At 42.4% G+C, this 26507-nt stretch overlaps 1 protein-coding gene across 1 annotated transcript in view; it reads right to left on the bottom strand.

The window, feature by feature from the left end:
- ABCC4 (ATP binding cassette subfamily C member 4 (PEL blood group)) overlaps positions 1 to 24676 on the bottom strand; it is a 153985-nt gene extending 129309 nt beyond the window's left edge. The window contains 6 exon segments of the mRNA XM_075741447.1: positions 601 to 764; positions 1218 to 1307; positions 6363 to 6587; positions 7241 to 7361; positions 9604 to 9714; positions 24482 to 24676. Coding sequence (XP_075597562.1) covers positions 601 to 764; positions 1218 to 1307; positions 6363 to 6587; positions 7241 to 7361; positions 9604 to 9714; positions 24482 to 24555 — 785 coding nt within the window. The 5' untranslated portion in view covers positions 24556 to 24676.
- Positions 24677 to 26507: the final 1831 nt, after the last annotated feature.

Here is a 26507-nt window from a genome sequence, read left to right as displayed (position 1 = left end):
TTATTGCAAACTATTTTTCTGTCTCCACACACTAGAACCTTACGTTAGGTTAGAAACCTCATAGCTGGCATCAAAACCACCACCATAATTTTTTTCTTCCTTTCTCTCTCAGTTCCTTCCCCTTTTTCCTCTCTGCATCTCTGTCTTGGAGGAGAGAGAGCAAGATCTTTGAACACAAAACCTTCAGAGCTTTCTACCACAACTCCCATATCACCCTAGCAAGTCCAACTTATGGCAGGATGACAGCATTGCCTTTGTAGTAAACACTCCCTAAGCATCAATGCAGGAAGGCAAAGCTCAAGGAGTTACACAATTCTATGCCAAGATCTACAGCAAGGTAGCTACAGAAGTAACCCAATTTTTTTAATATACTGGACAGCAGGTATTTTCAGCATGTCTGGAAGACAGACCACTCCAAGCCCCTAAACAGCAATTCAGAAGCCTCCCAGTAGCGATTATGAAAAACATCAAAGTTAAAAGACAACACAAAAAACCACACCAGACAGAAGCTGATCTCAGAGCAGTACTCTACCTCCATCCAGTACGCATATTTTAAAACTCAGGACAGAAAATACCTACAACCCAAAATGTGGACCTTACCTTAGGGAAGAAAAAAGCCTCCCAATGCAGGTCTGAACAGGAAGAAGAATAATGAGAACTGCCATTCCTGCAAGACATGATGGGCCTATCTCCATCCAGAGAAGTACTGTTACTGCTACAGCTTGAATTGGTCCAGCCCACAAAAAGTGCAAGAAAATCGTTACCTAGGCAAATAGTTAAGAAACAAAAATTAGCTTTTGGTGTTAGCTAAAAAATTACACCTTAATAACACAAAGTTGAGGAAGCACTTTTGCCTGTGGCAGGTACTGAGGTGTCCAGTGAGAATTCTGCACCAGATTCAGAGACCTAAATATACACAGAGGTACCTAACCTCTAGAAAATAAGCAAATTACCACATTGACTTTATTTTATCCTCATGCACCAACACTTCTCTGAGCTTAGGAAAATATTGGGGGGGGGGGGGGGGGGGGGGGAGGGGTTGAGTAGTGTAGTATGTTTTCCTCCCATATTTTAAGAGACTATTTCTCTTCCTATGATGTTTGAGAAACAACTAGAAGAAAAGTTCATAAGAAACACTTAATCACCAGTTGTAAACAAAAACTTCTTAAACCCCACAATTTCTCCAGCCCCTTGGAAAGATCTGTCATACTTCTTACCTGATCAAATTTGTTCACATCATTTGACAGAAGATTTACTATTTGACCTGTGGTAGTTTTTTCCATAGCTACGTTACTGAGACGAAGTGCCTAAAAAAGTCAGAACAGTCTCAAATTGTCACAGCTTATACAGCACAGTACACCTATACAGAAAAGACTCAATACACAAATACAGTAACAGGGCAAAAGCTGTAGGCACATCTCAGCTTTTACCTGAGAATATCTGGGCACACTTCAAGAACCTTAGATAACATGTGAGTTAAGTTAAATATTCTGAAGAAAGTCCTGAAGAAGAGTGTATCAAAAAAAGCCTAGGGAAGGACTCCAAGAACAAAAGTGCCATAACTGTCTTCATGTTGTCTGAAGTGATTAAAAATGGGAATACACCAACATAGCAAGTTATTAAAACTAAACAAAAGAGCCTGTAACTTTCGATTTGTATTGTTCTCCCTCACATTATGAGCATCTGTTCAAAACAGGAACAAAAAACTCCACCTGAAGATCAAATTAAAATCAGGACAACGTTGGCCAATTGAAAGAATTCTGATTTGAATGAGGTTCCTGACAGAAGACAAGAAACCCAAGTTATTCATTTTACGTTATCCGTCCTTGCTAACGCGGCAAACTGTCTTTCTGTCTTCGCAAATCCGAGTTAATATCCCTTTAAAAATTAATAGATATTTTCCTTGTTAATAACCCTTGTAAAATCGTAAGATTTCTAAACAATATTAAATGAAGTTTAGCACATACTATGAAAAGCAACAAGAGTAAATATCAAATATTTTCATAGGTTAATAAATAAGTTAATCAGTAGAAAAATAGTATGTGATTATAAAATACCCCTCCCAAAATCACATCTGGAAATATGCAGTTTGAACATTACTGCAAAGATTCAAACTGAAATAGCTCAAAGATGCAGATAACAGACCCTGCTTCTTTCTATACCTGCTACAAAGAAAACAGAGTTTTGCAGCACAAGTTGAAAAAAAAATACACAAAACACGTTACACGTTTTCCTGCAATAGGACTAGCTCACTCCTCAAAAATACTTTGCATTTTTAGGTGGTGCACATCTGCTTCTTCCTCTCCAAACAGTTGTTATTAGGATTCCTTTTTGATCGATAACCTAACCTGAAAAGCACTAATTCTTTCAAAAATATTGTTCCAGTATTTTAATTCAGGTGCAAGAGCATCAAAGTAGTATTCAAAGCATCATTTCAAACAAAGTGCCTTACATTTCTTGCACCTCACTGTTGGGTTATAAAGGTATTAATCATAGAGAGAATCCCATCCCTAACTTCATCGAAACCAGCAGACAGAAACATTTAAAACTCTGCTAAGAAATTCCTCTGATATTCCAATAATAAATCTAGGGTACCGGGTATATGAGAGATGAGATTTAATTATTTGAGAAAATCATTGCTTCATTCCCTGTCTTAAGCCATTTGTCTCTTATACAAATGACAAATCCCCCATGACGCTGCCTGCAGGTAACACAGCCACAGCACATCCACATTTCTATCATGTTTACTCGCCACCACAGATCGAGCTCGATAAGCTCCCAGAAATCCATAGACCATAACCACAGGAGTTCAAGTGATGCCTCTTTGAAGAACTCGCCCACCAGGATGTGTTTACAGCACCTGCTGCTACTTACTCCTTTCCGACACAGAGATACCTGCTATCTGAGGTCTACCTGAGCCACCCAGGAGAACACTGCACTGGTGTCTTGCTAGTGGCCCATAGCCTGGGTCTGCCTCAGACCCACCGAGTCACCTTTCCGACCTCTTCCCAGCCACGTCAGACACAGGCAGTGAAAATGGTTTCAAAACGTACCAGCCCAGTTCACTTTGATCAAGACAGTCTCAGGAGGAACCACACAGCACCTGAGCCAAAAGGAAGGTGCTCATCTCTGACCGATTTGTCTTCTCGGGGAAGACACAGCCATTTCCAACGGCAATGGGAAAGCAGTTTTAGTCTTTTCTTGCCTTCCTGCTTCAAAACTACTTTTGAAGTAGCACTGGGTTTTGATTTTTTTACTTTTTTTTTTTTTTAAGTGAAATAAGCCTTACATTTTCCTGGCTGAACGGACCTGTCTAGACTGCAAAGTATACAGAAGGAAATGGAAACATTGGACACAAAGCTGCCGTTTTACTTTTATATAAGTGATTTCTACCCAAAAATCCAGTTTTGGTACTTTTCCATTATACTACATCCAAAACACAGCACCATACGAGCTGCTATGAAGAAAATCAACTGTATCACAGCCCATGCCAGTACTCTGTGTCTTTAAATACTGCTAAGATTGTTACAATCATAAATTCACTCCAACAGCAGGAAATACTACTGAAGATTATCTAGAGCCACACAACTTTTTAAAAAGCAACTGCAGTTTGAATTTACATTTTATTTTACATTTGCCAATTATCTGTTCTCAGCACAAAGTTCTGCTTGATTTTCTGTCTATAAATGTTCCGTACAGATGTATTCCCCAGCAATCACACTTTCTCAAGGAAAACAGGTTTTAATTATATGAACTAATAAGAGCAGTTTATACACTTGATGTGTTAAACTCTTTTTTTCCCCCAGATGTAATTACACAGGCCCAGTTTCAATTCTTTAATCATTATTTGCCTTCTGTACTCCTACCTTCGTGTTTTAATCTCTCCCTGCCCCAAATAGTTAACTGAAAAGCACATTAAAAAGGGAGAACTGACCATAGAAATGGAATAATGTAACAGTTCAGTCAAATAACTCCTGACACCTTTCTGGCTGCTTTCTGTCTCAACCAACTACTCCACAGCTTAAACTGCTTCAGTGTTTACTCTGAACGTCACAGAACTTCTACAAGTCAAGTCTTAAAAAAAAAAAAAAAAAAATAATCAGCCTCCCATAAGTAGCCTTTGGTTTTAAAACATGAGATTGTGAGTCATGAGATAGATTCCATTTCCATTTTTGTTAACAAGTTTCCTGTGTGCATCACTAATACTTCTCACTGTTGACAAAACATCTTAGAGTTTGAATACAGGCTTTTTGAAAATGAGATTTTAACTCTCCAGGAAATTAAAAAGGGTCTAAAACTTAAGAATTATGAGCATTTGAAGTTGTCTATGAAGGATGCTCTCTCATCCAACCCGTTTACCCTTGCAAATCCAAGTTTTATTTACTACCGCAATTAACGAACACCACAAAAGTGTTGGTAAATTAGCATCCAGATTCTTTCAAAAGCATATATGAGGATAAATAGAAAGTATGACCTATCTATAAGCCTCAGATAATGAAGACAAATGATTAGAAAGGTTTATCAATGTTCTGCTGTAACCTCAGCCTTCACCCTTAGGAGTAAACATTTATGAGATGAGAGGAGATTAATTCTCCATTTAATCACATCTCTAGAAGTAAGGGTGCACATTATGAATGTTTCTTTTCCAAGCTTCTAAGCTAATATCAACACAGTAACAACAACATTGCTATATACATATTTCATGATTTTCAAACTGTGTTATGATAATCTGTTCAGTAAATTAATACCTTAGAGAGATGTTTATGTACAAGAAAGCAGTGTGCCATGCTAGAGCTGAGTTCCCAGAGGATAATTTCCAAGGTATCAGAAGAGGGAGGAGAATAAATACGTGCATGAAAAGCAATCAACACTTACCATGGGGCCATTTTTACTCTCCTCACTTTACTGCTTTGCCCAAAACCTTCGCATGACCTATACCAGTAGTGCAAGTGTTTGCCTTAAGTGGATGGTGCAAGTGTTTGCCTTAAGTGGATGCTATTTGTGTTTAATGGTTAAAATGACACGGATTTCTTTACATTCTGAAGAAACTTTACAGTCGTGATCCTTCAATTGAACTTCTTTGCTGAGGTAAGAACCAGCAGGTCACCATTCTAGCAGCACTAAAGCTAGAAAGATAGGGCATCTTCCCTTCCAGCATCCCCAGCAAGGACTGCCTGCTTGGGAGTGGAGATAGGCTCAATGGTTTAGGTATTGCCAACAGCTTCAGAAGAGGGAAGCAGACATTTACAACTGGGTTGCTTGCTCCCTAGAGCACACCAGGGCCAGCATTTCATCCTGGATGTTGCTCAATTCCTTCCTGTAGATAACATCCATAATTTCTTTTGTTCCACTTTCCATCTGACAGCAGCCTCAGCTCCGTCTGTAGTCGACAACAGCTTTTTCTTAATTAGGACACAGAGAGAGAAAAGAAACCACTGCTTGCTGAACATACATCCCTTCTCACACTTCAGCGGCTTTAGTGAAGGACTCCAGTGCTCTACAGTAAAACCAGTAATTGACACTAAAAAACGGCTCTACCTCACCTTTAGGACTCAGCTTGATTCTGAACCGTCTCTCTTCTGCCCACTCCTCTCTTTCTTCCCTCCCCAAACACGAGGGATGCTAAAGGGACCTGCCTGTGAAGACACAGAGCATCCCCTCCAGCCTGGAGAGGGCAGCAACAGTACGGCAGCACTGCTGCCTCTCCCTGAACTAACCTGATGGATGACCCGTGCGGGGGGGGGAGGGGGGGGGGGGGGGGCAGCCTCTCTGACCCACAAAGGAGGCAACTGCTAGCTCTACAGCACTGCTGGAAGAAAATATAAATAAATCCCACCATTAACCACAACAGGGGCAGGGGTGGAAACCGGACAGTGAAGCAATTCCCAGGCAACTGAGAGTGCTGAAGTAGATGGTGACAGCCAAGCCTAACCTCCTCTCCAGGGATGAACTTGCAGGGCTTAGTACCTGCCAGCATCCCCAGGGGCCTCTGCCCCTCTCCTGCTCCATGCTGACCACCTCCTACTGCTCCAGCACATTGCCTTTCCACCGGCAACAGGGGGCTCCTCTCCCTCAGCACCAGCAGGTAAAAATCAGCAGCTCCTCCTAGGCTTTAGGGCTATTTAATTCACCACCTTCACTAGGAGGACTGAAGCTGTCATTCAGACACCCTATTACCCAAACAGAGAGCAACAGCCCACATATACATTTAAGGTCTGATACATATTAGCATGCATTACACTTCTACAAAAGGGTAACTTCAATGGAATTACAAGCATGAACATGAACATAACTGTATTTTTAAACTTCTCTAATGAAATAGCTGCCAAATGCCAAATATAACTGTAAACAGGTTTGCTTACCTTCCGATAAATCATATGACACATAGCTACCCTCAGCTTCATGCCAGCCCGCTGTACATGATAGAAGTACAAGTGGTGCATTATAGCTAGAATAAGTGTGCACACAGACAGAGCAGCTGCGTAGCAATATGCAAAATTCAAAGCTACCTCATCTGAGGGATCATAGTTTTCAAAATAATTAATAATTTTTCCCAAAAATATTGGCTGAATTATTTTGAGGGTTTCCTGAAAGAAAAAGAAGGGGGAAAAGTATTAACAATTTCATATCATACCATGCTGCCCAAGTTTGTAACCAGGCAAACAAGAGCCAAGTACTGCCACAAGTCACATCCCGTAGTATTTTGTCTTTATTGTGCTCTAAAATGTCAAGCCAATTTTTATCAACACATAATCCAAAATATGTTCCACATTAACATCTAGCTGAATCTTTAAAAAGAACTTTCTCAATTGCCAATAAAAACTTTGATGTTATAAAAATGGCATGAATATGTATTAAGCTTCCATTTTTTAAATATGAGAATGCATCCTTTACAGCCATTTACATATAGCAAAAAAACCTTTTTCTATGGGGCACCCCACTCAGATACATAAAATACAGCTAAGCCTTACAAAGCAAGTCAGTGGCTTGTAATGTCTCAAAAATATTGCACTGAAATCAGCTCTCTGTTCCACATCCATAATCCCACAGTTACGACTCAATTTTTCTGTCTCTGTGGGGCTGTAGCTCTGTTTTACTTTTCTGAGAGAGTACATGAACATTACAGAGCCTCTGAACAGCCCAGCATGAAGTCACCAGAATGTATCATGCAATCTAAGAGGCCAAGTTTCATACTGCTGTTAGCTAAGAAGTGCGTTGTATGACATTTTACACCACTTACCTCAATCATTGTGAAAATTCCAAAAACTAAATAGGATTTCCAGTAACAAAGAATAATGGCTTTTGTTAAATGTGGCAGTTTTCCTCTCTTTTTTGCTTTTTGCACCTCTTTATCCCAGTACCTGACAAACAAAAATGCAAACATGTTGGAGGACAGAAGTCAAATCACAAGGCAATTACCTGGAATAAAATACTTTCAGACTTACAGCCAGATTGCCATGATCACTTTTATACAACAACAACAAAAAATATAAAAGTGTACAGCTAGTCATGTTTTGTCATTCACGTGAACACATAACACTTAGCATTATAGGCCTATTTGCTCTTGTATAATCACAAACAATTCACCACTGTTGCCTATCATCACCTTTGACACATTTGCAGATGAGGAACCCTCTCTTTCTTCTCCTCTCAATTCAGACAGCCACTCACCTTAGTTAAGAGCCTATTATCATATGATCTCCTGACTACGACTAAACTGAGGCAGCCAGCATGGAGTCTCTTTATCTTCTTAGAAGCTCTACACTTCTCCAGAAAGGCTGTGATGCACAACCCTTTCTCATGTCTGGCCCGTTCTTTTTTCCACCATGTGCTTTGATGAGGACAAGCAAATATGGCACAAGAGCAGAGGGAACTGTCTGCAGCAGTTTTGCCACTTAACACTCCACACATCTCTCTGAAGGCAAGGATTACAGCAGCAGAGTGGCAAAGACCTTTGCATTACCACGTGTCTGCCCACAAAAAGGATACAATCTGTTCACGTTAAAATCAAAGACAGTAATAACAAGCATGATTTTAACAAAAAAGTATCAGAACTTAAGCAGATTTCTTAAAGAATGCTGCTGTCAGACAGGATACTCCCCCTTGCTTCTAGAAGCTAAGTATTTTCTGCCAGACCATCTGACCTTGTGAGATTGAGGGCTGAAATGAGTCTAAGGCATGAAAGCCAAATTATTTCACAACAAAGCATGCAAGTTTGAAGCATACGGTACGGAAAGGAAAGCTTTTTTTTTTTTTTTTTTTTTTTTAGATTTTTACTATTTGTTTGTTGCAAGGATTATAGTGTTATTGTCTAGATGCTTTGGAATCAGAATTGAAACTGTGTATATTCTGTGGGGTTTGTTGGTCCAAGAGAAAAGGCTACTTCCTTAGCTGGCTACTTATGAATTATATTCTCTGCTTCTTGGCCAAGTACACTAAAGAATTAAAAACCACTTTTTTTTTTTTTTTGCATGCTGTATTTTCTACCATTTCCTGACTCATGTAAAGTGTGTGCTTTTACTGTAAGAATCATTGGAAAGAGTCCATCTTCCTCCACAGCAAACTCCCTGAACCGCTTCAAGACACAGCCATGGAATTTGGCAAAGCCCTCCAGCTACAAAGATGTTAAAAGCTGCACTCCTGTGAGCTTATCACTGATGGTCTTTTTTCAGTTAACTCATCTAGAGCAGGATGATGTAAGGCCCGATCATAACCTTTCAGTTTCTAGATTCTTTTTACTTCTTGAGGAGTCTCTCATCCCAACTGAACTATTAGGAACGTTGATTTGCTCTACCTTCAGTGCCAAGGCAAGAAATAGCAAGGCCACAGTTCCTTAATAGGGAGGCCACCTTTCACTAGGAGACACCTCTTCATCTAACTAGATTTAACGAAAGATTACTTGAAGACAAAAACCTTCTTTATTACAAGGTTCAAGACAATTTACATAAACTATTATTCTTGGAAGATATTTCACTATTAAAAAGATAGATATTCCTGGGTCCATGACAACATGAATTGGTATACAGTCCATGAAAGAGTATTTATAACAAAATAAAAACACCTCCTCGATGCAAGCTTTTAGATATCCTCAGCATTTTATCCACTTCACCAGAGAGTGGCATATTTTCAACATAGATATAAATATATAAACACATATATAAAGGGTACACAGCTGTCATTTAATTCAGTTTGTGCTCAAAACCAAAAACAACAAAGAAAAAAACCCTAAAACTTCCCCCTTACAGAGAAATTTAAAAAGTTTCCACAGTTATTCTACCACAGGCTAGAAGACTCACATTAATTTATTACAGATTACTGCAGTAACAGTTGATGAAAAGTCTTCTTTTGCAAGCATTCTGCAAAGTGTCAAAATTAATTATAAATGACATAAGGGAAATACTCTAATGTATTTTCACTATGTATAACTTTAAAAAATTAAAATGCTTCCATGGTAAACAAATTCTAAATATCACTCTTAGTTCTTCAGCATTTTTAACAGCAGACCTTGTTAAACTTTACAACAACCTCTTCAAGTTTTAGAATAGGACTCTCACCTTCACCAGCAGAAATACAATGAAAGAGAACAATTATTTTTCTCCTTACCACTGCAATTCCTCTCCTAGCTTCTCTGAGGAATCTTCTGGCAGCACTTTATACATATCATCTTCTTCAAGCTTCCGTTTATGGCCAATAATAAATAAGGGATTCAACCACCTATTTAAATACAAATTATCAATAAACTGATGAGCAGACCAAAAGAGTAATTTCTTTACATATTAATTTAATTATTTTACCCCTTTCTTCCCTCCTCTTCTCCTGTGTCACTCAAGATCCACACATTTTACTGTACTTTTCTCTTACCTAAAAATTAAGTCACTCCTATTTCACAAATGCGAAAGCATTTCCCATTTCCTAAAGCTGTTTGTGCCCCATAGCACCATACTCCCAGGCATCCAGACAGCCAGCACAACTCTTCTTGGCCTTAAGGCAACTGTTTTCTTACAGTGTTTTCCTATATTTAAGGGAAATTAGCATTCCTTTAAATATTTAGTAAAAACCAGAACTCAATACAATTGAGTTAATTATTAACATTAATTAAAACAATTATTAAAATATTGACAGAATTGTAAATAAAATTGTAATACATATTAAAAGACATTTTTTGTAACTAATGTGGCTATTCATCTACATGAGGAAAAACCTGTTGTTTAACTGCCATCTTGACAAATATTAAAGGTCAGTAATTTAAAGACCACCACTCAAGTGTAAAAATGGGTAATTAATGGATTATTACTAGAACTGATCTTACCCATGTTTGGAAATATAAACAAAAAGCATACTGTCACAGTGTGCAGGGTCAAAAAAAGGAAAATAATGTCTAACAGCTCAGTTTCCTTAGTGGAAAGATTTTTAAAAGCCCAGTATTTTAAGAGAACACTTTGAAAACAAATTGTAATAGCATTACTGTAGGTTTGTTGGAAAATGCACTATTTTGTTAGATCAATTAATACTGCCAGGGAACAGTAAGACTAGCTTTTATGCACCTGGATCCTTCTTCAAGCCTGATACACAGGTCAAGGAGGTCCAAACAGTTTCAATTGCGCTCCACAGAGCAGACAGATACACGGCAGAAAGCACAAAAGTGACCAAGTTGTTCTTGAGATGGAGCCAAAGAGAATGACACCTCTGAAGCAGTCGTGGCCTAGTGGGAACAGGGGAGTTCAGGAACTTGCAGTTTGCCACTTAATTTGTCTCTCTACTGAATCCATGATACTTGGTTTCCAAAAGAAATGTCAATTTTGGCTCTCAGGCTTGTTTCCTACAAGTACTTTCTCAGTTGGTCAACATAATCAGAACCAAAAGGTCAGGGATGGACCTGTTTTGGAAAAAATACTCTTGCACTCAGGGCAAGGTGTTTGTCTGAAGTCAATTGCCTGTGAAAGTTCATAACTGCTGTTTAGTTTCTGATGCTTAATTACTCACTGACTTCACCAACAGAATTTTTAAAAGTGCACCTGGTGCGCTAGGTGAAGCATATTATTTTCTGGAAGGCCTACATGTGAGAATTCAAAACTGGGATGGTTTACAATGAAGGCATTTATTTATTCACAACCACAACAGTGGTTATGAATACTCATCAACTAGCTTTGCATTTCTTGCTCGGGCATGTTCCAATTAAATTTTGTATACTTATAAGAAGTTTGTTGACTAGTTTTAGAGAGGGTGGAGGGACAGGCTGAACCCTAGAAGAGGGGGCTCAGAATTTCTTTGAAGACAGAACTGTTGCAAAAACCTTTTTCACAGGCTCCATGGCACAACTGCATGTAACAAATGGGATTAATACAGGTTTTTTCTTCACTACTTAACATGTTAGCACAGTGTTTGTGTGACTCATTCAAGATTAAGTCTCTATCCTTAGAGTAGCATCTTTGATGCCTAATAGCCCTTTTTAAACTCTTGGAGTGAGTACTGAAGATCTGTATATGTGAGCTGTTAAGTCCTCAATGTATGTTAAAGGTACAATTAGAAACAGAAAGTACTTGTCAGACAAGTCTGTTGCTTGGACTGTATGGTTAAATAGCATCAGGGCCCAAATTACTGCCACAACTTCCCTACAGCTCCTGACAAAATGTCTCAATTGCTCCAACCAGCAGAAGAGCTTCTGCCTGGTTTGACACAAGGAATCTCTTCCATTGAAACATTTCTTCTTCGGCCTCAGTTCTTGTTGCCAACCACAGGTAAAAAGCAGATACAAGGCAAATAACTGAAGTCTGCAGATCTTTCCCATAACTGTCTGTCCTGCAGCAAATAGAGCCTCTCTCATCCAGCACACAGAAATTGTTTGAATGGCCTTGAGGTTGACTCGTACGGCAGACACCAAGTGTTCCTCCTTTTCCAACATCACTATTAGCCTACAGTGTACTCCATAAACAAGTCACAGGTCTCCTTTCTGACAGAGGAGGATAGAGGACAAGTTATGTTCCCCAATTCCTTTAGGATGAGTATCAAGATGAGGCAGCCCTTTCAGGAAAATACAGCAATAAATCCTTCTCACACCTATGGAAAGGGTTACGAGATTCCACTAGCTACTGCTGCCAAGGTGGTGAAAACAATCCTTCTGACATTTAAAAAGGCACATAAATAGGATATTTATTACAGAATCACAGAATGGCTGAGGTTGGTTAGAAGGGACCTCTGGAGGTCACGTGGTCCAAACTCCTGCTCAAGCAGGGCCACCTAGAGCTGACTGCCCAGGACAATGTCCAGGCAGCTTTTGAAGATGTCGAAGGATGGAGACTCCATAACCTCCCCGGGCAACCTGTGCCAGTGCTCGGTCACCTTCACAGTCAAAAAGTGTTTCCTGATGTTCAGAAAGAACCTCCTGTGTTTCAGCTTGTGCCCATTGCCTCTGGTCCTGTCACTGGGCACCACTGAGCAGAGCCTGGCTCTGTCCACCTTGCACCCTCCCTTCAGGTATTTATATACATTGAGGAGATCCCCCTGAGCCTTCTCTTCTCCAGGCTGAACAGTCTGAGCTCGCTCAGCTTCTTCCCATAGGAGAGATGCTCCAGTCCCTTCATCATCCTTGTGGTCCTTCGCTGGACTCTGTCCAGTATGTCCACGTCTCTCTTTTACTGGGGAGCCCAGAAGTGGACACAGGACTTCGGGCATGGCCTCACCAGTGCTGAATAGTGCCGTCCGTTACTGGCATGTAGCAAAACGCACAGAGGAAAATAAAAGGCACTTTAAAAATATACTTAAATATACACTTTCTAAAAATAAAACAGTGCTCTTAACGTTACTCTGTAGAACACCGTTCGTCTACTTACACTTTTCAAAACACAGTGAAAATCCACAACCAGGCCACAGGAAGAACAATGCTTCTGTTGAGGGTGACTGCTCTATCCTGATGTCAGTTTGATTCAGCACTAGAGCCAACAGCAGCAGACAGTGCTGACTACAGCCGTAGAGTAGTCCATTTGCAAAGTAACCGGATGAAAGATAACGGTCTCAAGTCAAGAGGATTGCTAGAGTCATCTAGCTTATCCTTTGGCCTTAAACTCTCAAAAAAAAACCAACAACTTACCGATGATACAACTACCTCCACTGAGTTCTTAAGGTTTGTGGCAAATCCCTTCTGTTCCCTCACCTTCACACCAATCACGTACTGTATGTACTATGAGACTGAATTTCCAAATTAAGTAGCTGATGGAGATAACAGTGCAGGGTAAAAACTGCCAAAAATCTAAAGATTTTCAGACTATTTGTTCCAGTGAGACCTAGTGCAAATTCAGGGCTGCTCACAATTTTCCATTAGTTAAAACCGTAATTTTGAAAACAGTAATATATTGCACTACAATCTCTATGTTAACATTAAAGAAGGCAAGGAAAACCAATCCAGAGTATGCAGAAAACTGTGGTAATTCATTTTGTGACTCTCTCATTACAATGGACAACATGGCAAAGACTCAGCATAAGTCCACATGTTTCTGTAGGGTTAGGAAAAAATGCAGATAAAGAAAACAAAACTTTTAAAAAATCACCCATTGTTGAGCTTTCTGACTACTCTCCCCCAAAATACCGATCTCCAAGAGCTACTGCTATGAAGGCCTCAAGAGTATAAAAAACTTTTAATGCTATGTTGTGTTATTGTAGACTATACTTGAAGATCTCTAAAAGAACGTTAAATTTTTTTCTTTTCAAATTTCAAATTACATTTAGTCCTTGAAGAGCTTTTTGCCCAAGAATGAGGTCTTCTACTTGTCCACTCTAAATTCTCAGTATGGCTAAAACAGCTCAAGTTTCACCATCTCACTGATCTGTCCTGAACTTTACACTGGAAGGTCTACTTTCAGACAGAAGACTTAGTAGATGTTCATATTCAGTCATTAAAGTAAAAATTTCCACCAGGATGCCACATGAAGATTATGTCCCGTGGAAGTCTCTACCCTTAAAACAGAACTGAGACCAACCTATTCCACACAGACTGCTGTTACTTGAGTCACACACTCTAACGAGCAAAGCAAATCAAGCCCTTCTCTTGCCTGAAGGTTCAGTTAAATCAGAGTGTGCTGTTAAGAGCACTGTTAAAGGAAGCTGGCAAATAAGGCAATGGCCTACCTAACAAACATCCCTGAAACCTCAACTTAGCCATAAATGAAGACCACTCGTTAGAGTGGTATGTCTTTTGTCCAAACAGAGATCAGCTAACACTGATCTCTTCAGGGGAGGATAAAAAGTCAACAGAAAAGTAGAATGCTATGAACACAGAAACTGTAAAAGCTGCATTATTCTTTAATAAAAAAGCTAAAAAAAATAAAGATGACCTAGAGAAATGGAGGGATATACAGACAGTGATGCAAACTACTCCTCTTATCCCAAGGATGGACATAAAATGGACTCACTATCAATCTATTGCCTGCAGAAAGAGAGAAGCAATGGAGTGTGGAGGAAAGAATCACACCTCAGTCCCACATTTCTATGTTAACTTCTTCAGAAGCTGTTTGACATAAATAAAAATAGAGCCCCTTAGTCATTGTCTTCTCTTTCCTCAGGTACCCTCCTGTTTGCTAAGAATTTGTATAGTTATCTGGACACATCACCTTGTTTTGGTCACTCTTTCAAAACATAGGGTTCACATGATGCCTTTCAAAGCGCTTAGCCCAAATTGTTGCTAGCATGAACTACACATAAAAATGTGAATATCTGGAAGAATCCTGAGTACCTTCTGTTCTGATGGGAATGCTTCTGTTCTATCAAGGCGATTAGCTGATCAAAGACATCAGTCTGGAAAGAAGCCCAGAATTAGTCCCTGTTACTGCCAGAACACTGATGTCACTAGGAATAAAGATTAAAAAATAAATTAAAAAAATCACTCTGTAACCTGATGCAAACCCAGGCGATAGACAACTGCAAAACAGTAACTCGCTGCTCTGACCCCAAAAAGCTTTCCACCTCTACCGCAGTACCTTGGGCACCGATAAAAAAAGAAAGTGATTCATTTCTGAACCAGCAGATACACAAAGACCACAATATAAACATTCACTTCCTGCGTTTCCCTACTCCTGGGCCCTGACATTACACACCCTGTAACATTACAACAGTCGATCAGCCACTATTTACTTGGCTGTTCAGGAAAATGCAATTTTTATCAGCTGTAATTACGGCAACTCCACCAGGGTTTTGGAAAGCCTCTAACGTCTGTAGAAAAAGCTCAGACAGACAGTGTTTTCCTACTCCCGTAAGAGAAGCGAGACCACAAGGGGAGGTCTCAAGTCATCTCTTTCCTCACAGAGACAACGTGTAAGAGAATCAAGCCCTGCTACCCAAAAGGCAGGGTCATTATGCAATCAAAATAGTCATGCTACTCTGTTTCATACGTGAAATAAAATTTCCTAAATGAGAAAGATTTTAAATTAGGTTTGCTAGCGTCCAAAAAGAATTTCCTTTCAGCCAAGGAAGAAACACGTTACAGATAGGTACATTAAACTAACAGCAGTGCCCAGCTCAACTGGTTCATTAACCCGGGTATGAGACCTGCTATACCTCTGGATTATATCGTGTCTTGCTTACAAATGCTCAAAAAAGTACCATTCTCACACTGCAGAGGAGGCTTGCAGAGCTTTCCAGAAACCCATGCCTATATTGCAAGTTCTTCATGAACTGAGAAAGTTTGTCACAAAACATCAGCCAAGAAACATTTGCAATAACACACAAAGCTGACACAAATAAAAGATGTCCCAAGATCAAAGGATGTGCCTGTCGGGGCTCTGGGTGCACCCACGGGCTTCTATTGCCCTGACCACCCCCACAACAGTTACACCATAGTCATGTCACTGACATATTACAGTACCTTCCTCTATGCAAGTGAAAAATTTTGCTCTCACCAGTTTCACAAAAGTCCTTACTTTATCACCGGCCAAGTCAGAAAAATTAGACTACATGGACTACTTTTCTAACTAGAAAAATCTTTTCTTTTTGTCCTTCTTTACTTGTAATTATAGGCAGAAGTTTAACTTCTGGGTAATTTTACAGCACCCAGTCAAAGCCACATCCTGTATATTCTCATCAACTAATTCCTTAAGGAGGTGGTTTACGAACTGCATTTTCCCCACTCCTCTTAAGCCTATTTGTGCATTACCTTACAAGCATCATCTGTTTACACTCAGTGTCCAGTTATTTTTCAACAGTTGCACAGGAAAGTCTTTGTTTACTCAAATTCTTCCATAACACTAGGATTTCATCTCCTTGAGCTGCTTGGAAGCACTACTTCAACTACTAAGCTGCAAGGCAACACATACTTCTTTCTCTTTAATCACCTACTTCGGAGCTGCTTTTTTTTTGTAAAATAAATGGGGTTTCCTCACGGGACCTTCTGATTATAAATCCATGTTGCTTATCCTCCATGGCTTCCCTCAGGTGTCTACCTGCTTTGTTGTACTGTTCATTACCCATCTTCATGACGAAGTTCTACACCAGTAACGCAAACCCAACACTGCTGTGTGCTTGCCCTCAGTCCAGAGGAGCACTTTTGGGATGGGACGTACCGACAAGAGAGACACACTGATAGTCTCCAGCGTTATTCTGCGAGAATTCATAAATATCACCGCAACAGCTTGCAGTCACCATGTGATCATTTTTTTTTTAAACCTATCTCCATTTCACATGCTCACCCATTCTCTTCAAACTGCCTTTTCCCACTTCCCCTTAACGAAGGCAGCCATCTACAATTAATAAAGTAAACAGAGTAAGTTCTGGTATTTCTTCAGATGCTTTTCAACTGCTGTTTTGGTTGCAACTTCCCTCCCCAGCTTACTGCAGCTTAAATAGTAGATTTTCTCATCGCTTACAGTAGGAAAAAATAGGAATACAATGAAATTACTTCAAAGCCATATGAACTCAAAAACACCCTTCAGGCTTTCAGTTCCAATGTCAGACTGTATTAACCTTTGATACTCCGCTTCATCTCATCTTCCAAGCTGTTGCTTTTTTTACAGCACAGTGTAAACAGGTAAGTTGCTGAACATCCACTTTCTGATGCTGACAGTAACGCAATTGGTATTTGATTGCGCTTATTGCAAGCTAGTTTCATGCTGTTCATCTACACTGCATCAGCCACGTATGGCATACCTGATTACTCTAACATACTTCCTGATATTCCGGATGGCAAGAAGAAGTGCAAACAGGGCAAGGAAAGAGAAGGGGGTGGGGGGGGAAGCATACTGCAGCTAACATTTTCTCCAAAGCCTGGAAGCAGGGAATGGAGGAACGGCATCACCTGTACCTGTGGCAATCCAAAGACTATCATTACAATACTGATTCCAAACCCAGTACCCACATGCTCAGAATAATGTCCAAAATACCAAAGATTTGATGCAAAGGTCTGAAGATTATGTCTTATAACAATAAATTTTAGCACAAACTATTTATTGAAGTAGGGCCTAAGAATTACATAGAGCAACGGGAAAAGAGTTCTTCAATTCTGCAGAAAACAATTGGTCATCCAAACAAGTTTCTAATCTCAGGTTAGTTACTATCGAAACAGCTGAGCTGAAGTAAGCAGTTTCTTCATCATTTGAAAAATGCATCTAAGAACTGTGTTACAGCTTACATACATGTTTAATATTTAAAAAAAGCAAACAACAACAACAACAACAAAAGCTCAAACCCTGAAACCAAAGTTATGCAGAAAGTCTAATTGCGCACAATGGTCTGATTTCAATTTCCAAAAGAAAATGCAAGTGCTGAAACCTAATGGTATCAATTTCTGTATTAACTTCCTTTCTGACAAGTAATTGAAATAGTAAGAATTAAAATCACCCGTTAGTTTACACTGGTATTACAAGTGGTTGTAATGGGTGTCAGGGATACAAAAAAAAAAAAAATTTGGTCCTTTTAACCTTCCATTCCCAAAATCTAATTGTGTTATCTCCCTCCTCCACTCTACTTGAGGCCTTGAAGAATTTTCTAGAAGTGGGGGAAAAAACTGATTTTTGGAAAAAAAGAAAAAAATAACAGAACAACATACACCTAATTTTGAAGTTTTACAGGAATTATGAGGGATATTCTGTCTTATAAATGATACAGCATGCTTTATGTAGCGCATTCCAAAGGCAAATAGCCTTCAGTGTTTTGTTATACTCAAACAGCTCATCTAATCGCATATCTAAGCACAGATATTTACTGTAGATAGCACATGCTAACATTCCCATAGTTTATACACACTTGCCATAGTCGATATAATCTATTTAGCACTCTTTACCCACATATTTTAACTTCACTAGCTCACGAACGATGATTTTCAAACAGTATTTTCTTCTGTATAATAAAACAAACAAAACTTACAAATTAATTGATAGGACAAGGGGTAATGTGTTTAAGTTGAAGGAGGGTTGATTTAGATTAGATGTTAGAAAGAAATTCTTCCCTGTGAGGGTGGTGAGGCACTGGAACAGGTTGCCCAGAGAAGCTGTGGATGCCCCCTGCCTGCAAGTGTTGAATGCCAGGTTGGATGGGTCTTTGGGCAGCGTGGTCTAGTGGAGGGTGTCCCTGCCCATGGCAGGGGGGTTGGAACTAGATGACCTTTGAGGTCCCTTCCAACCCAAACCATTCTGTGATTCTATGAATGCAGTAGTTCAAGAGACTGAATAATTCAAATTTGACTACAGGATATTAAATATCTGATAAATGAACAAACAAGGCACTATCTTTAAAAAAATTGTATGTATGATCCTCAGTCATCTTTCAATCAGGAGAAAAAAAGAAGCAAGTTTGATTTCATTCTTTGAGTATTGAAAATGTGTTTTCTGTTTATCTATAATGAAGATGCTTACATATTTCTTTATAGAGTTTCTTACAGTACCACAATTGCCCCGCACCAATAAGTCAATAAATGAACTAAAAATTAGCTACCTCAGAGATCTTTATGAAGTGGCATCTGTTAGGAGTCATCATCATCATCACCAATTTCAGGCATTGCCAGTGGGAATTCACTAGATATCAGGCAAGATCCCAGGCAAGTTGCAAGGACTGATGCTGCTTGATATTTTCATTTGTTACCTGAAGTAAAATCCTCAAATTTATTCACTGACACAGCATGGAACATGGGTCAGTTTTAACAGTGGCACTGCTGGACTCCAGTTGGAACTTCCAAGAAAGGCAATGAATTCTTTCCCTTCTTTCAATGCAAGGCAAGATACGCTTTTGAAAAGAGCCAAGTTACACGACTAAAATGCAGGTGATACTTAGGCTTGCTCAGAAGTCCAACTAAGTCAGTGGCCTCTCCGATTATAAGCTAGGGGGTGAGAGAGGAGGAAGAAGTTAAGGAAAGCTTTGCAGTTATTTACACTGCTACAAGAGAGGTGCGTGACATGACTGCATGTGGTCAGACAAACAGCTACATACTGTGCAGTTATCACTGAAAATCTTGGGACATACGTGTCTGTGCTTACCCCACTCAGTCCACGCTTAAATGCAAAAGCAAAGATTTTTTTTTACTCTTCTCCCACTACACTCCAAGTCAGAGCTGTGAAGACGACCTAGTGGTTTTATCACTTTCCCTAAAGCAAATGCTTAGTAAACCAAGAACAATGCTGTCAGATGCCAAGAGGTAATGATAAACAAATCGTTTATTCCTCAGAATCATAACAGCGAGGATGCCTTGGAGAAAGTTTTCAGTTCATATTTTAGTGCTGTTATTGTAATGGCAATTGCCACATGTCAAGTGATCATGTCAAAAGGCATCCAGCCTTAGAATGCTGACAGTGTCCAGTGCTCCAAAGGAACCGAGAACTTGTCATAGTCACAGTACGTTTGTGACAGGTAAGTAATTACTATTATTATTGCAGCCCTGAGGAGAAAGACTTGGGGGTATTGATTGATGAAAGGCTCAACATCAGCCGGCAGCGTGCGCTTGCAGCCCAGAAAGCCAACCGTGTCCTGGGCTGCATCAAAAGAGGTGTGACCAGCAGGTCGAGGGAGGTGATCCTGCCCTTCTACTCCGCTCTTGTGAGACCCCACCTGCAGTACTGCGTCCAGCTCTGGGGGCCCCAGTACAGGAGAGACATGGAGCTGTTGGAGCGAGTCCAGAGGAGGGCCACGAAGCTGATTGGAGGGCTTGGAGCACCTCTCCTGTGAGGACAGGCTGAGAGAGGTGGGATTGTTCAGCCTGGAGAAAAGAAGGCTCTGGGGAGATTTCATTGTGGCCTTCCAGTACCTGAAGGGGCCTACAGGAGAGATGGAGAGGGACTGTTTATCAGGGAGTGTAGTGACAGGACAAGGGGGAATGGGTTTCAGCTGAAGGAGGGTCAATTTAGATTAGATGTTAGAAAGGAATTCTTGACTGTGAGGGTGGTGAGGCACCGGAACAGGTTGCCCAGAGAGGTTGTGGATGCCCCATCCCTGGAAGTGTTCAAGGCCAGGTTGGATGGGGCTTTGGGCAACGTGGTCTAGTGGAGGGTGTCCCTGCCCATGGCAGGGGGGTTGGAACTAGATTATTTTTAAGGTCCCTTCCAACCCAAACCATTCTATGATTATTAAAAATAAATTATAAATATATGAAATTTAGCAGGACTTTGATTTCTTTTACTTCTCTGAACAAAAACATCGGATACCCTTTTCAGGGTCTTCCAGCTTGCCCTCCTTCTCATGTTATTAATGGGCCAAAAGTCATCCAGTCTTTCAAAAATTTAATTATAGCCCATGTTTTGTAACTTTCCACTGAATGGATTCGATGCCTGAACAACAGAGTGCATAAAAATTCAACTGCTGTATAGCTAGAACATCTTTGATAAATCAAGGGAGCAAATGCTATAAGCAAATAAAAATACACTTGCTACTTAATGAACATGCAAGCTCAAAGATGGGTTAATAGTTAGAAAAGATAAATACTCTTACCGTGTACAGTTATTAATTTAATAATCCCCAACTCCCCCAGCAGCAAAAAAAAAAGGTGTGAAAAGTGCTATTCTCAGCTGCATAAATTTTGAGTTTAAAAAGCTGTACACTCCATAACACTTTCTACAACAGAATATTTCTTTAAACATGAAAAACACTGGACTGAATTCTCTGTTTCTTGGACAGACCTAAAAAGCAAGCAAATCCTCCTATCCATCATTCCTACCAGCAAGCTGAGCAGCAGCACAAAAAGAAAAAACACCAAACAAAACCAACAAAAAACCATATATGAAGTAAATCACAAATATACCCGAGCACTGCTAACTCTGTAACTGAACTACCAGACAGAGCTTAAAGAAGCATGGTGAGCATGGGAACTTGGGAACTTGTGACTCGCAAGGTCAGTAGTTACAGTAATATGTTGAACATCTAGAACAACAATTTGGGCTTTGATAAGCTTATGTTAGTATAGATAATTCAGTGAGAGATACAGAAAACAAGAATATTTTGCAATTGCCCTGATCTTCATACTTCTGTCATAAATAGTTTTTTATTCTTGTAACATCCAGACTAACATTACACAAGGGATGCATTATAAAAATAACAATATTCACACAAAATCCAGATGCTCCTCTTTCCCATGAAGGTACTACTAGAGCGTTTAATGTTCATCAAGCTCATACTTGTCAAAGTCACAACCCAAAAGCAAGAAGACTAGCTTTGAACAATGGGAGAAGAATGTGTCTTCAGCCTACACACTCATTACCTTAGTTTTATAATTCAATGAAAACATGATTTCTTTTCTCCTGTGAGTTTTATCTTGTTTCTGCCAGGCAATAATTTTAGCTTTTCTTCTGCACCACTGGCAACAAATGAGAGGGTGCTTCCTTACAATGGCAAAATTGCACTTTTGGACCAAACATGAATAAAATAAAAATAAGAAGGACCCTTGCTCAGCTACCTGCAATGCCCTACTTTCTACCCGCATTGACAACAAGCAGCCAACACCTGGGATTTGGAGAGCAGAGCACACACACTTGAGAAACCACATGGTGGTGGTTGCCACTACTCCCAGGACAGCCCTCCTCAAGCACTGTTTTTCCAGTTCTCCAGCTGAAAACATCTCAGAACATCCTGTGTGAGACAGCAGTTAAAATGAAGCAGTGCCCAAGCACTACTCACACAGCTGGCTGTCAGACGCTATACGCTTTCTAGAAAGGAAGAACAATTCTTAAAGCTACTCTTAAAGTTAGCATTATAGCTAATGAAGAGTGTTTTAATACTTCCTTGATTTTATGTAAAACAGTATTAACTCGCAGAAAAGTGACAGCCTCTGCCTACTCAATTTAAGCCACTGCAGACATCATTTCAGCTGAAACTTTCACTAAGAAAATACTAATGCTTTCTGACTAGTAAGTAACAAGGATATACTGGTATTTTTCATGATCACATGCAGCACAGGTAAAAGAAGAGACTTTAAAAGGATATTTCCACTGCTGTGAATTATACCGCTATGAAAGCGGTACATAGGGCAACTTCTAAAGCTTTTCATACCCCAATAAACCCTTTTTCAAAGCACAAGCCCTACAGTTGTACACTATGATCTGACTGCAAAGTATGAAGTCCCAATCGACCTCTGTACTTTCGGCAGGCCTGACATCCCACAAGCACAGGCTCCCACCTACTCTCACCTTTGTACAATGAGAACCTAGAAATGTGTTTTTGGGGTAAAAGGAACTTTCCAGGTGCTTGCGTAAAACTTAGGAGAGTTAAGGTACTTCGTTGGTGCTGCTGAACACTTCACTGCAATACATGAAGATTGATACAAAAGGCCTTAAAAAAAGGACAGTGAGAGCAATCAGAAAACTAGCTACAAGCACTGCACACTTCCTTTTTCACGTCTAGCTGGGTTGTTTTTGGCAGAACTACCAGTAACACCACAAGATCCCGGCAAGGGAAAGGGAACAGACCAGAAACAGCCCTGGAATGCTACATGGCCCAAGTTCATCCCATTCTGTCTGGATCTCCTAGCAAAGCTGTTTCCAACATGGGCACCACTGGTGTCAAAGAAGAAATTTCAAGTCAAAATGCTGGACACAGGGAGTTCTGCGTAATCACACAACCTCCTTTTTTTTTTTTTTTCTTCTTTCCTTTTGCACAGAGTAAATCTGAGGTCATATCCTTGACTGAAAATGTGTTTAGCTAAAATTTATCGGGGCTTTTAAAATCCCCCTACCTTCCAAAAGGGATTCCTCCACCTGCTCACAGTTGCTTATAGGATCAATGAGTTTTTTACTTGTGTATCAGAAGCTTCCAAAAAAAAAAAAAAAAAAGAAAAAAAAAAAAAAAGAGCCTCATGTGCCATGTCCTCTCTTCCTTCCCCCTCCTCCACCACGTAACACAGCACATGCACCCTTGGTCAGGCTACACACAGTAGGTGAAGCAGAATAAGCGGTACCCCCATAACTGCTCTCTTCCTAAGCGAATCTGCTAAAACAGACAAGCCCATTTCACTTTGCACATCTTTTCCTATTCTGTTTCAAAGCAGCTAAACTGTTGAGCTGCAATTCCTCACTGCTTTGTGTGATTATACATACCCATGCCAAGGTCCCCACTAATAAGAGAACAAGCACTAACTTTGGACTAGAGGTCACCTGGTCCCATAAAAGTTAGCAGAGACACCGAAACACCCTCTGCCTTTGCCCTGTGACACCCTAAGCTGCCCTAGAGCCAAGGCAGCCAACTGCAGCTGAAGCATGGATGGGAGCAGCCAGGCTGCTGCCCAGCCACCCCTTACACCGGGAAACTCCCACATAGCTACACAGCTCAGAAACCACCTCATTCACGGAGGGGGAAAAGCCCCACGCCGCAAGCGAAATTAGCAAGCCTTGCCGAGATGAGCAATACCTGGCCGCGATCCGTTATGCAAGCAGGGAAGCGGAACAATGAATGCCTGGAGCCCTGCACCGGCTCCCGGGCCGTGGAACCCGGGCGAGGGTGCAGAAGACGTTCCCTCCCTCCCTGCAGCTACCGAAGGAATCGAACATGTGCTCGAACGGGGCGACGGGGCCGTGTTCGGTGCCGTCCGCCCGGCTGAGGGCTGCCCTGCCCGAGGCGGGCAGGCCCCCGGCTGGGCTGTCCCCAGACGGCAGCCAGGGATTACCGCCCGGAGCGGGCTGCCGGGTTCACCTAAGGAGACCTCGCCCCGCCTCAGCCGCGCTCCCCGCAGCCACCTGCGGGCGAGGGGCTGCCCCAGCCGGCCGGGCTGACACACCGGGCCCGCGGGGGCGGGCGGCAGGCCGGGGCTGAACCGCGGCTGCAGAGTCACTGCCGGCAGCCGCCTCAAATCCCCCCTCCCGCCCGCCGCCCGAACCCTCCCGGCAGCCGCGCTGGACTGCGAGCCGGGCGGCACTTAGCCGGGGCTCAGCATAGCCCCACCGCCGGCTGGGGCCCGCAGCCGAGCGTCCATGCGAGGTGAGCCGAGTGGCTCTAAGCCCCGGCGCGGCGCCTTCGCCGCCGACGGTCGCCCCGGGGCCGCACTTCGCGGCGTTGCTGCCCTCCCCCCCCCCCCCGGCCGGGCGCTCACCAGAAGAAGAGCCGGGAGCAGAGGTTGGCATCCCGCAGCGGGTTAGGCTTCTCCTCGCGAGGCACCGCTTCCATACCGCCCACCGCGCCACAGCACACCACGCGAACCAGCCCGCCCAGCGAGGGCACAGGACCGAAGGCGACTTCCCACTGCGGCAGCCGCCGTCGCTTTGCCGCCGGCCGGCGCTGTTTCCGGGAGAGCCGGCACCCCCCGCCTCGTCCCTCCCTCTCTCCCTCCCTCTCGCCGCAGGACGCCTCCTGCCGGCCCGACTCCCCTACGGCGCCCGCCCCAGCGCGGAGGCTGAGGCGCCTGGCAGCCCCGGAGGCCGCGCTGGGGCGGGCACCGCCCCTCAGCCGCCCAGCGGCGCTACCGCGCCTACCCGGGGAGGGCTGAGGGCCGGCCCACGGCGCTGCCAAGTTCCCGGCGGGAGGGAAGCGCGGCTGCCCCACTCCGAGGGGGCGGAGGCGCCAGGCGGTAGTTGGTCACCTCAGTGCCGGCCGAGTCTCCGGCCGGGGGGGGGTGGCCGCCGGGACTGGGGGTGCTCTGCTCTGCTCCCCCTGGTTTTTCACCTGTGTGTGTGTGCCCCTTGCCGAGGGAAAACATCTCAGTGCGGGCAGCACCAAGCAAGGTGCCCACGCGGCCTTTTGGATGGAACACGTTGCAAGTTGGGGTTGAGTCCAGCTTAATGGGACAAAACACCACCAGAAACGCTGTCACCTCTCCTTCCCAGATGTTGCAGATACTTCTATTGGAAAAAAAAACCAACCTCGTTGTTTAACAATGTTTAGGAGAGTTTGGTGGTACAAAGTGAAGCAGGTATTTAATTCCAGGAGACAGTGCATTGCAGAAATCCTTGAAGCAATTCTCAGAAGTTCAGCAAATGATCACCATACCCCTTTCCAGTACCATTACTGTGGCCTGCCACAGGGAGTATCACCGAAAGGGGTAAAGGAAACTGTAGGAAACCTAAAAAAAATAGGAATGTGGGACATGTGTAGAAGCATAGAATAGAATGGTTTGGGCTGGAAGGGACCTCAAAGATCATCTAGTTCCAACCCCCCTGCACGGGCAGGGACACCCTCCACTAAACCACATTGCCCAAAGCCCCATCCAACCTGGCCTTGAACACTTCCAGGGAGGGGGCATCCACAGCTTTCTCTGGGCAAGCTGTTCCAGTGCCTCACCACTCTCACAGTAAAGAATTCCTTTCTAACATCTAATCTAAATCGACCCTCCTTCAGCTTAAACCCATTACCCCTTGTCCTGTCACTACACTCCCGGATAAACAGTCCCTCTCCAGATTTCCTGTAGGCCCCTTCAGGTACTGGAAGGCCGCAATTAGATCTCCCCAGAGCCTTCTCTTCTCCAGGCTGAACAACCCCAACTCTCTCAGCCTGTCCTCAGAGGAGAGGTGCTCCAGCCCACTGATCAGCTTTGTGGCCCTCCTCTGGACTCACTCCAACAGCTCCATGTCTTTCTTGTACTAGGGCCCCCAGAGCTGGACGCAGTACTGCAGGTGGGGTCTCACAAGAGCGGAGTAGAAGGGCAGGATCACCTCCCTCCACCTGCTGGTATCTGAAGTAACCAAAGAACTGTTCATCTCCATGAAAAAATAGTTGGCAGAATGGGTACCTGCATGTTGTTATTTCTCTGCAGTCTCAGAATCACAGGATGGTTGAGGTCAGAGGGGACCTCTGGAAGTCAGCTAGTCCAACACCTCACCCCCCACCCCTCTCAAGCAGGACAGCCTAGAGACAGCTGTCAGGACCATGTCCAGACAGCTTTTGAGGATCTCCAAGGTCTCCACAACCTCCCTGGGCAACCTGTGCCAGCGCTCGGTCACCTTCACAATCAAAAAGTGTTTCCTGATGTTCAGAAAGAACCTCCTGTGTTTCAGCTTGTGCCCATTGCCTCTGGTCCTGTCACTGGGCACCACTGAGCAGAGCCTGGCTCTGTCCACCTTGCACCCTCCCTTCAGGTATTTATATACATTGAGGAGATCCCCCTGAGCCTTCTCTTCTCCAGG

Source organism: Balearica regulorum, chromosome 1 (assembly GCF_011004875.1).
Source record: "Balearica regulorum gibbericeps isolate bBalReg1 chromosome 1, bBalReg1.pri, whole genome shotgun sequence".
Classification (NCBI taxonomy): domain Eukaryota; kingdom Metazoa; phylum Chordata; class Aves; order Gruiformes; family Gruidae; genus Balearica; species Balearica regulorum.
The sequence above is the reverse complement of the archived record's forward strand: the minus strand, read 5'-3'. Positions and strand labels throughout refer to the sequence as shown.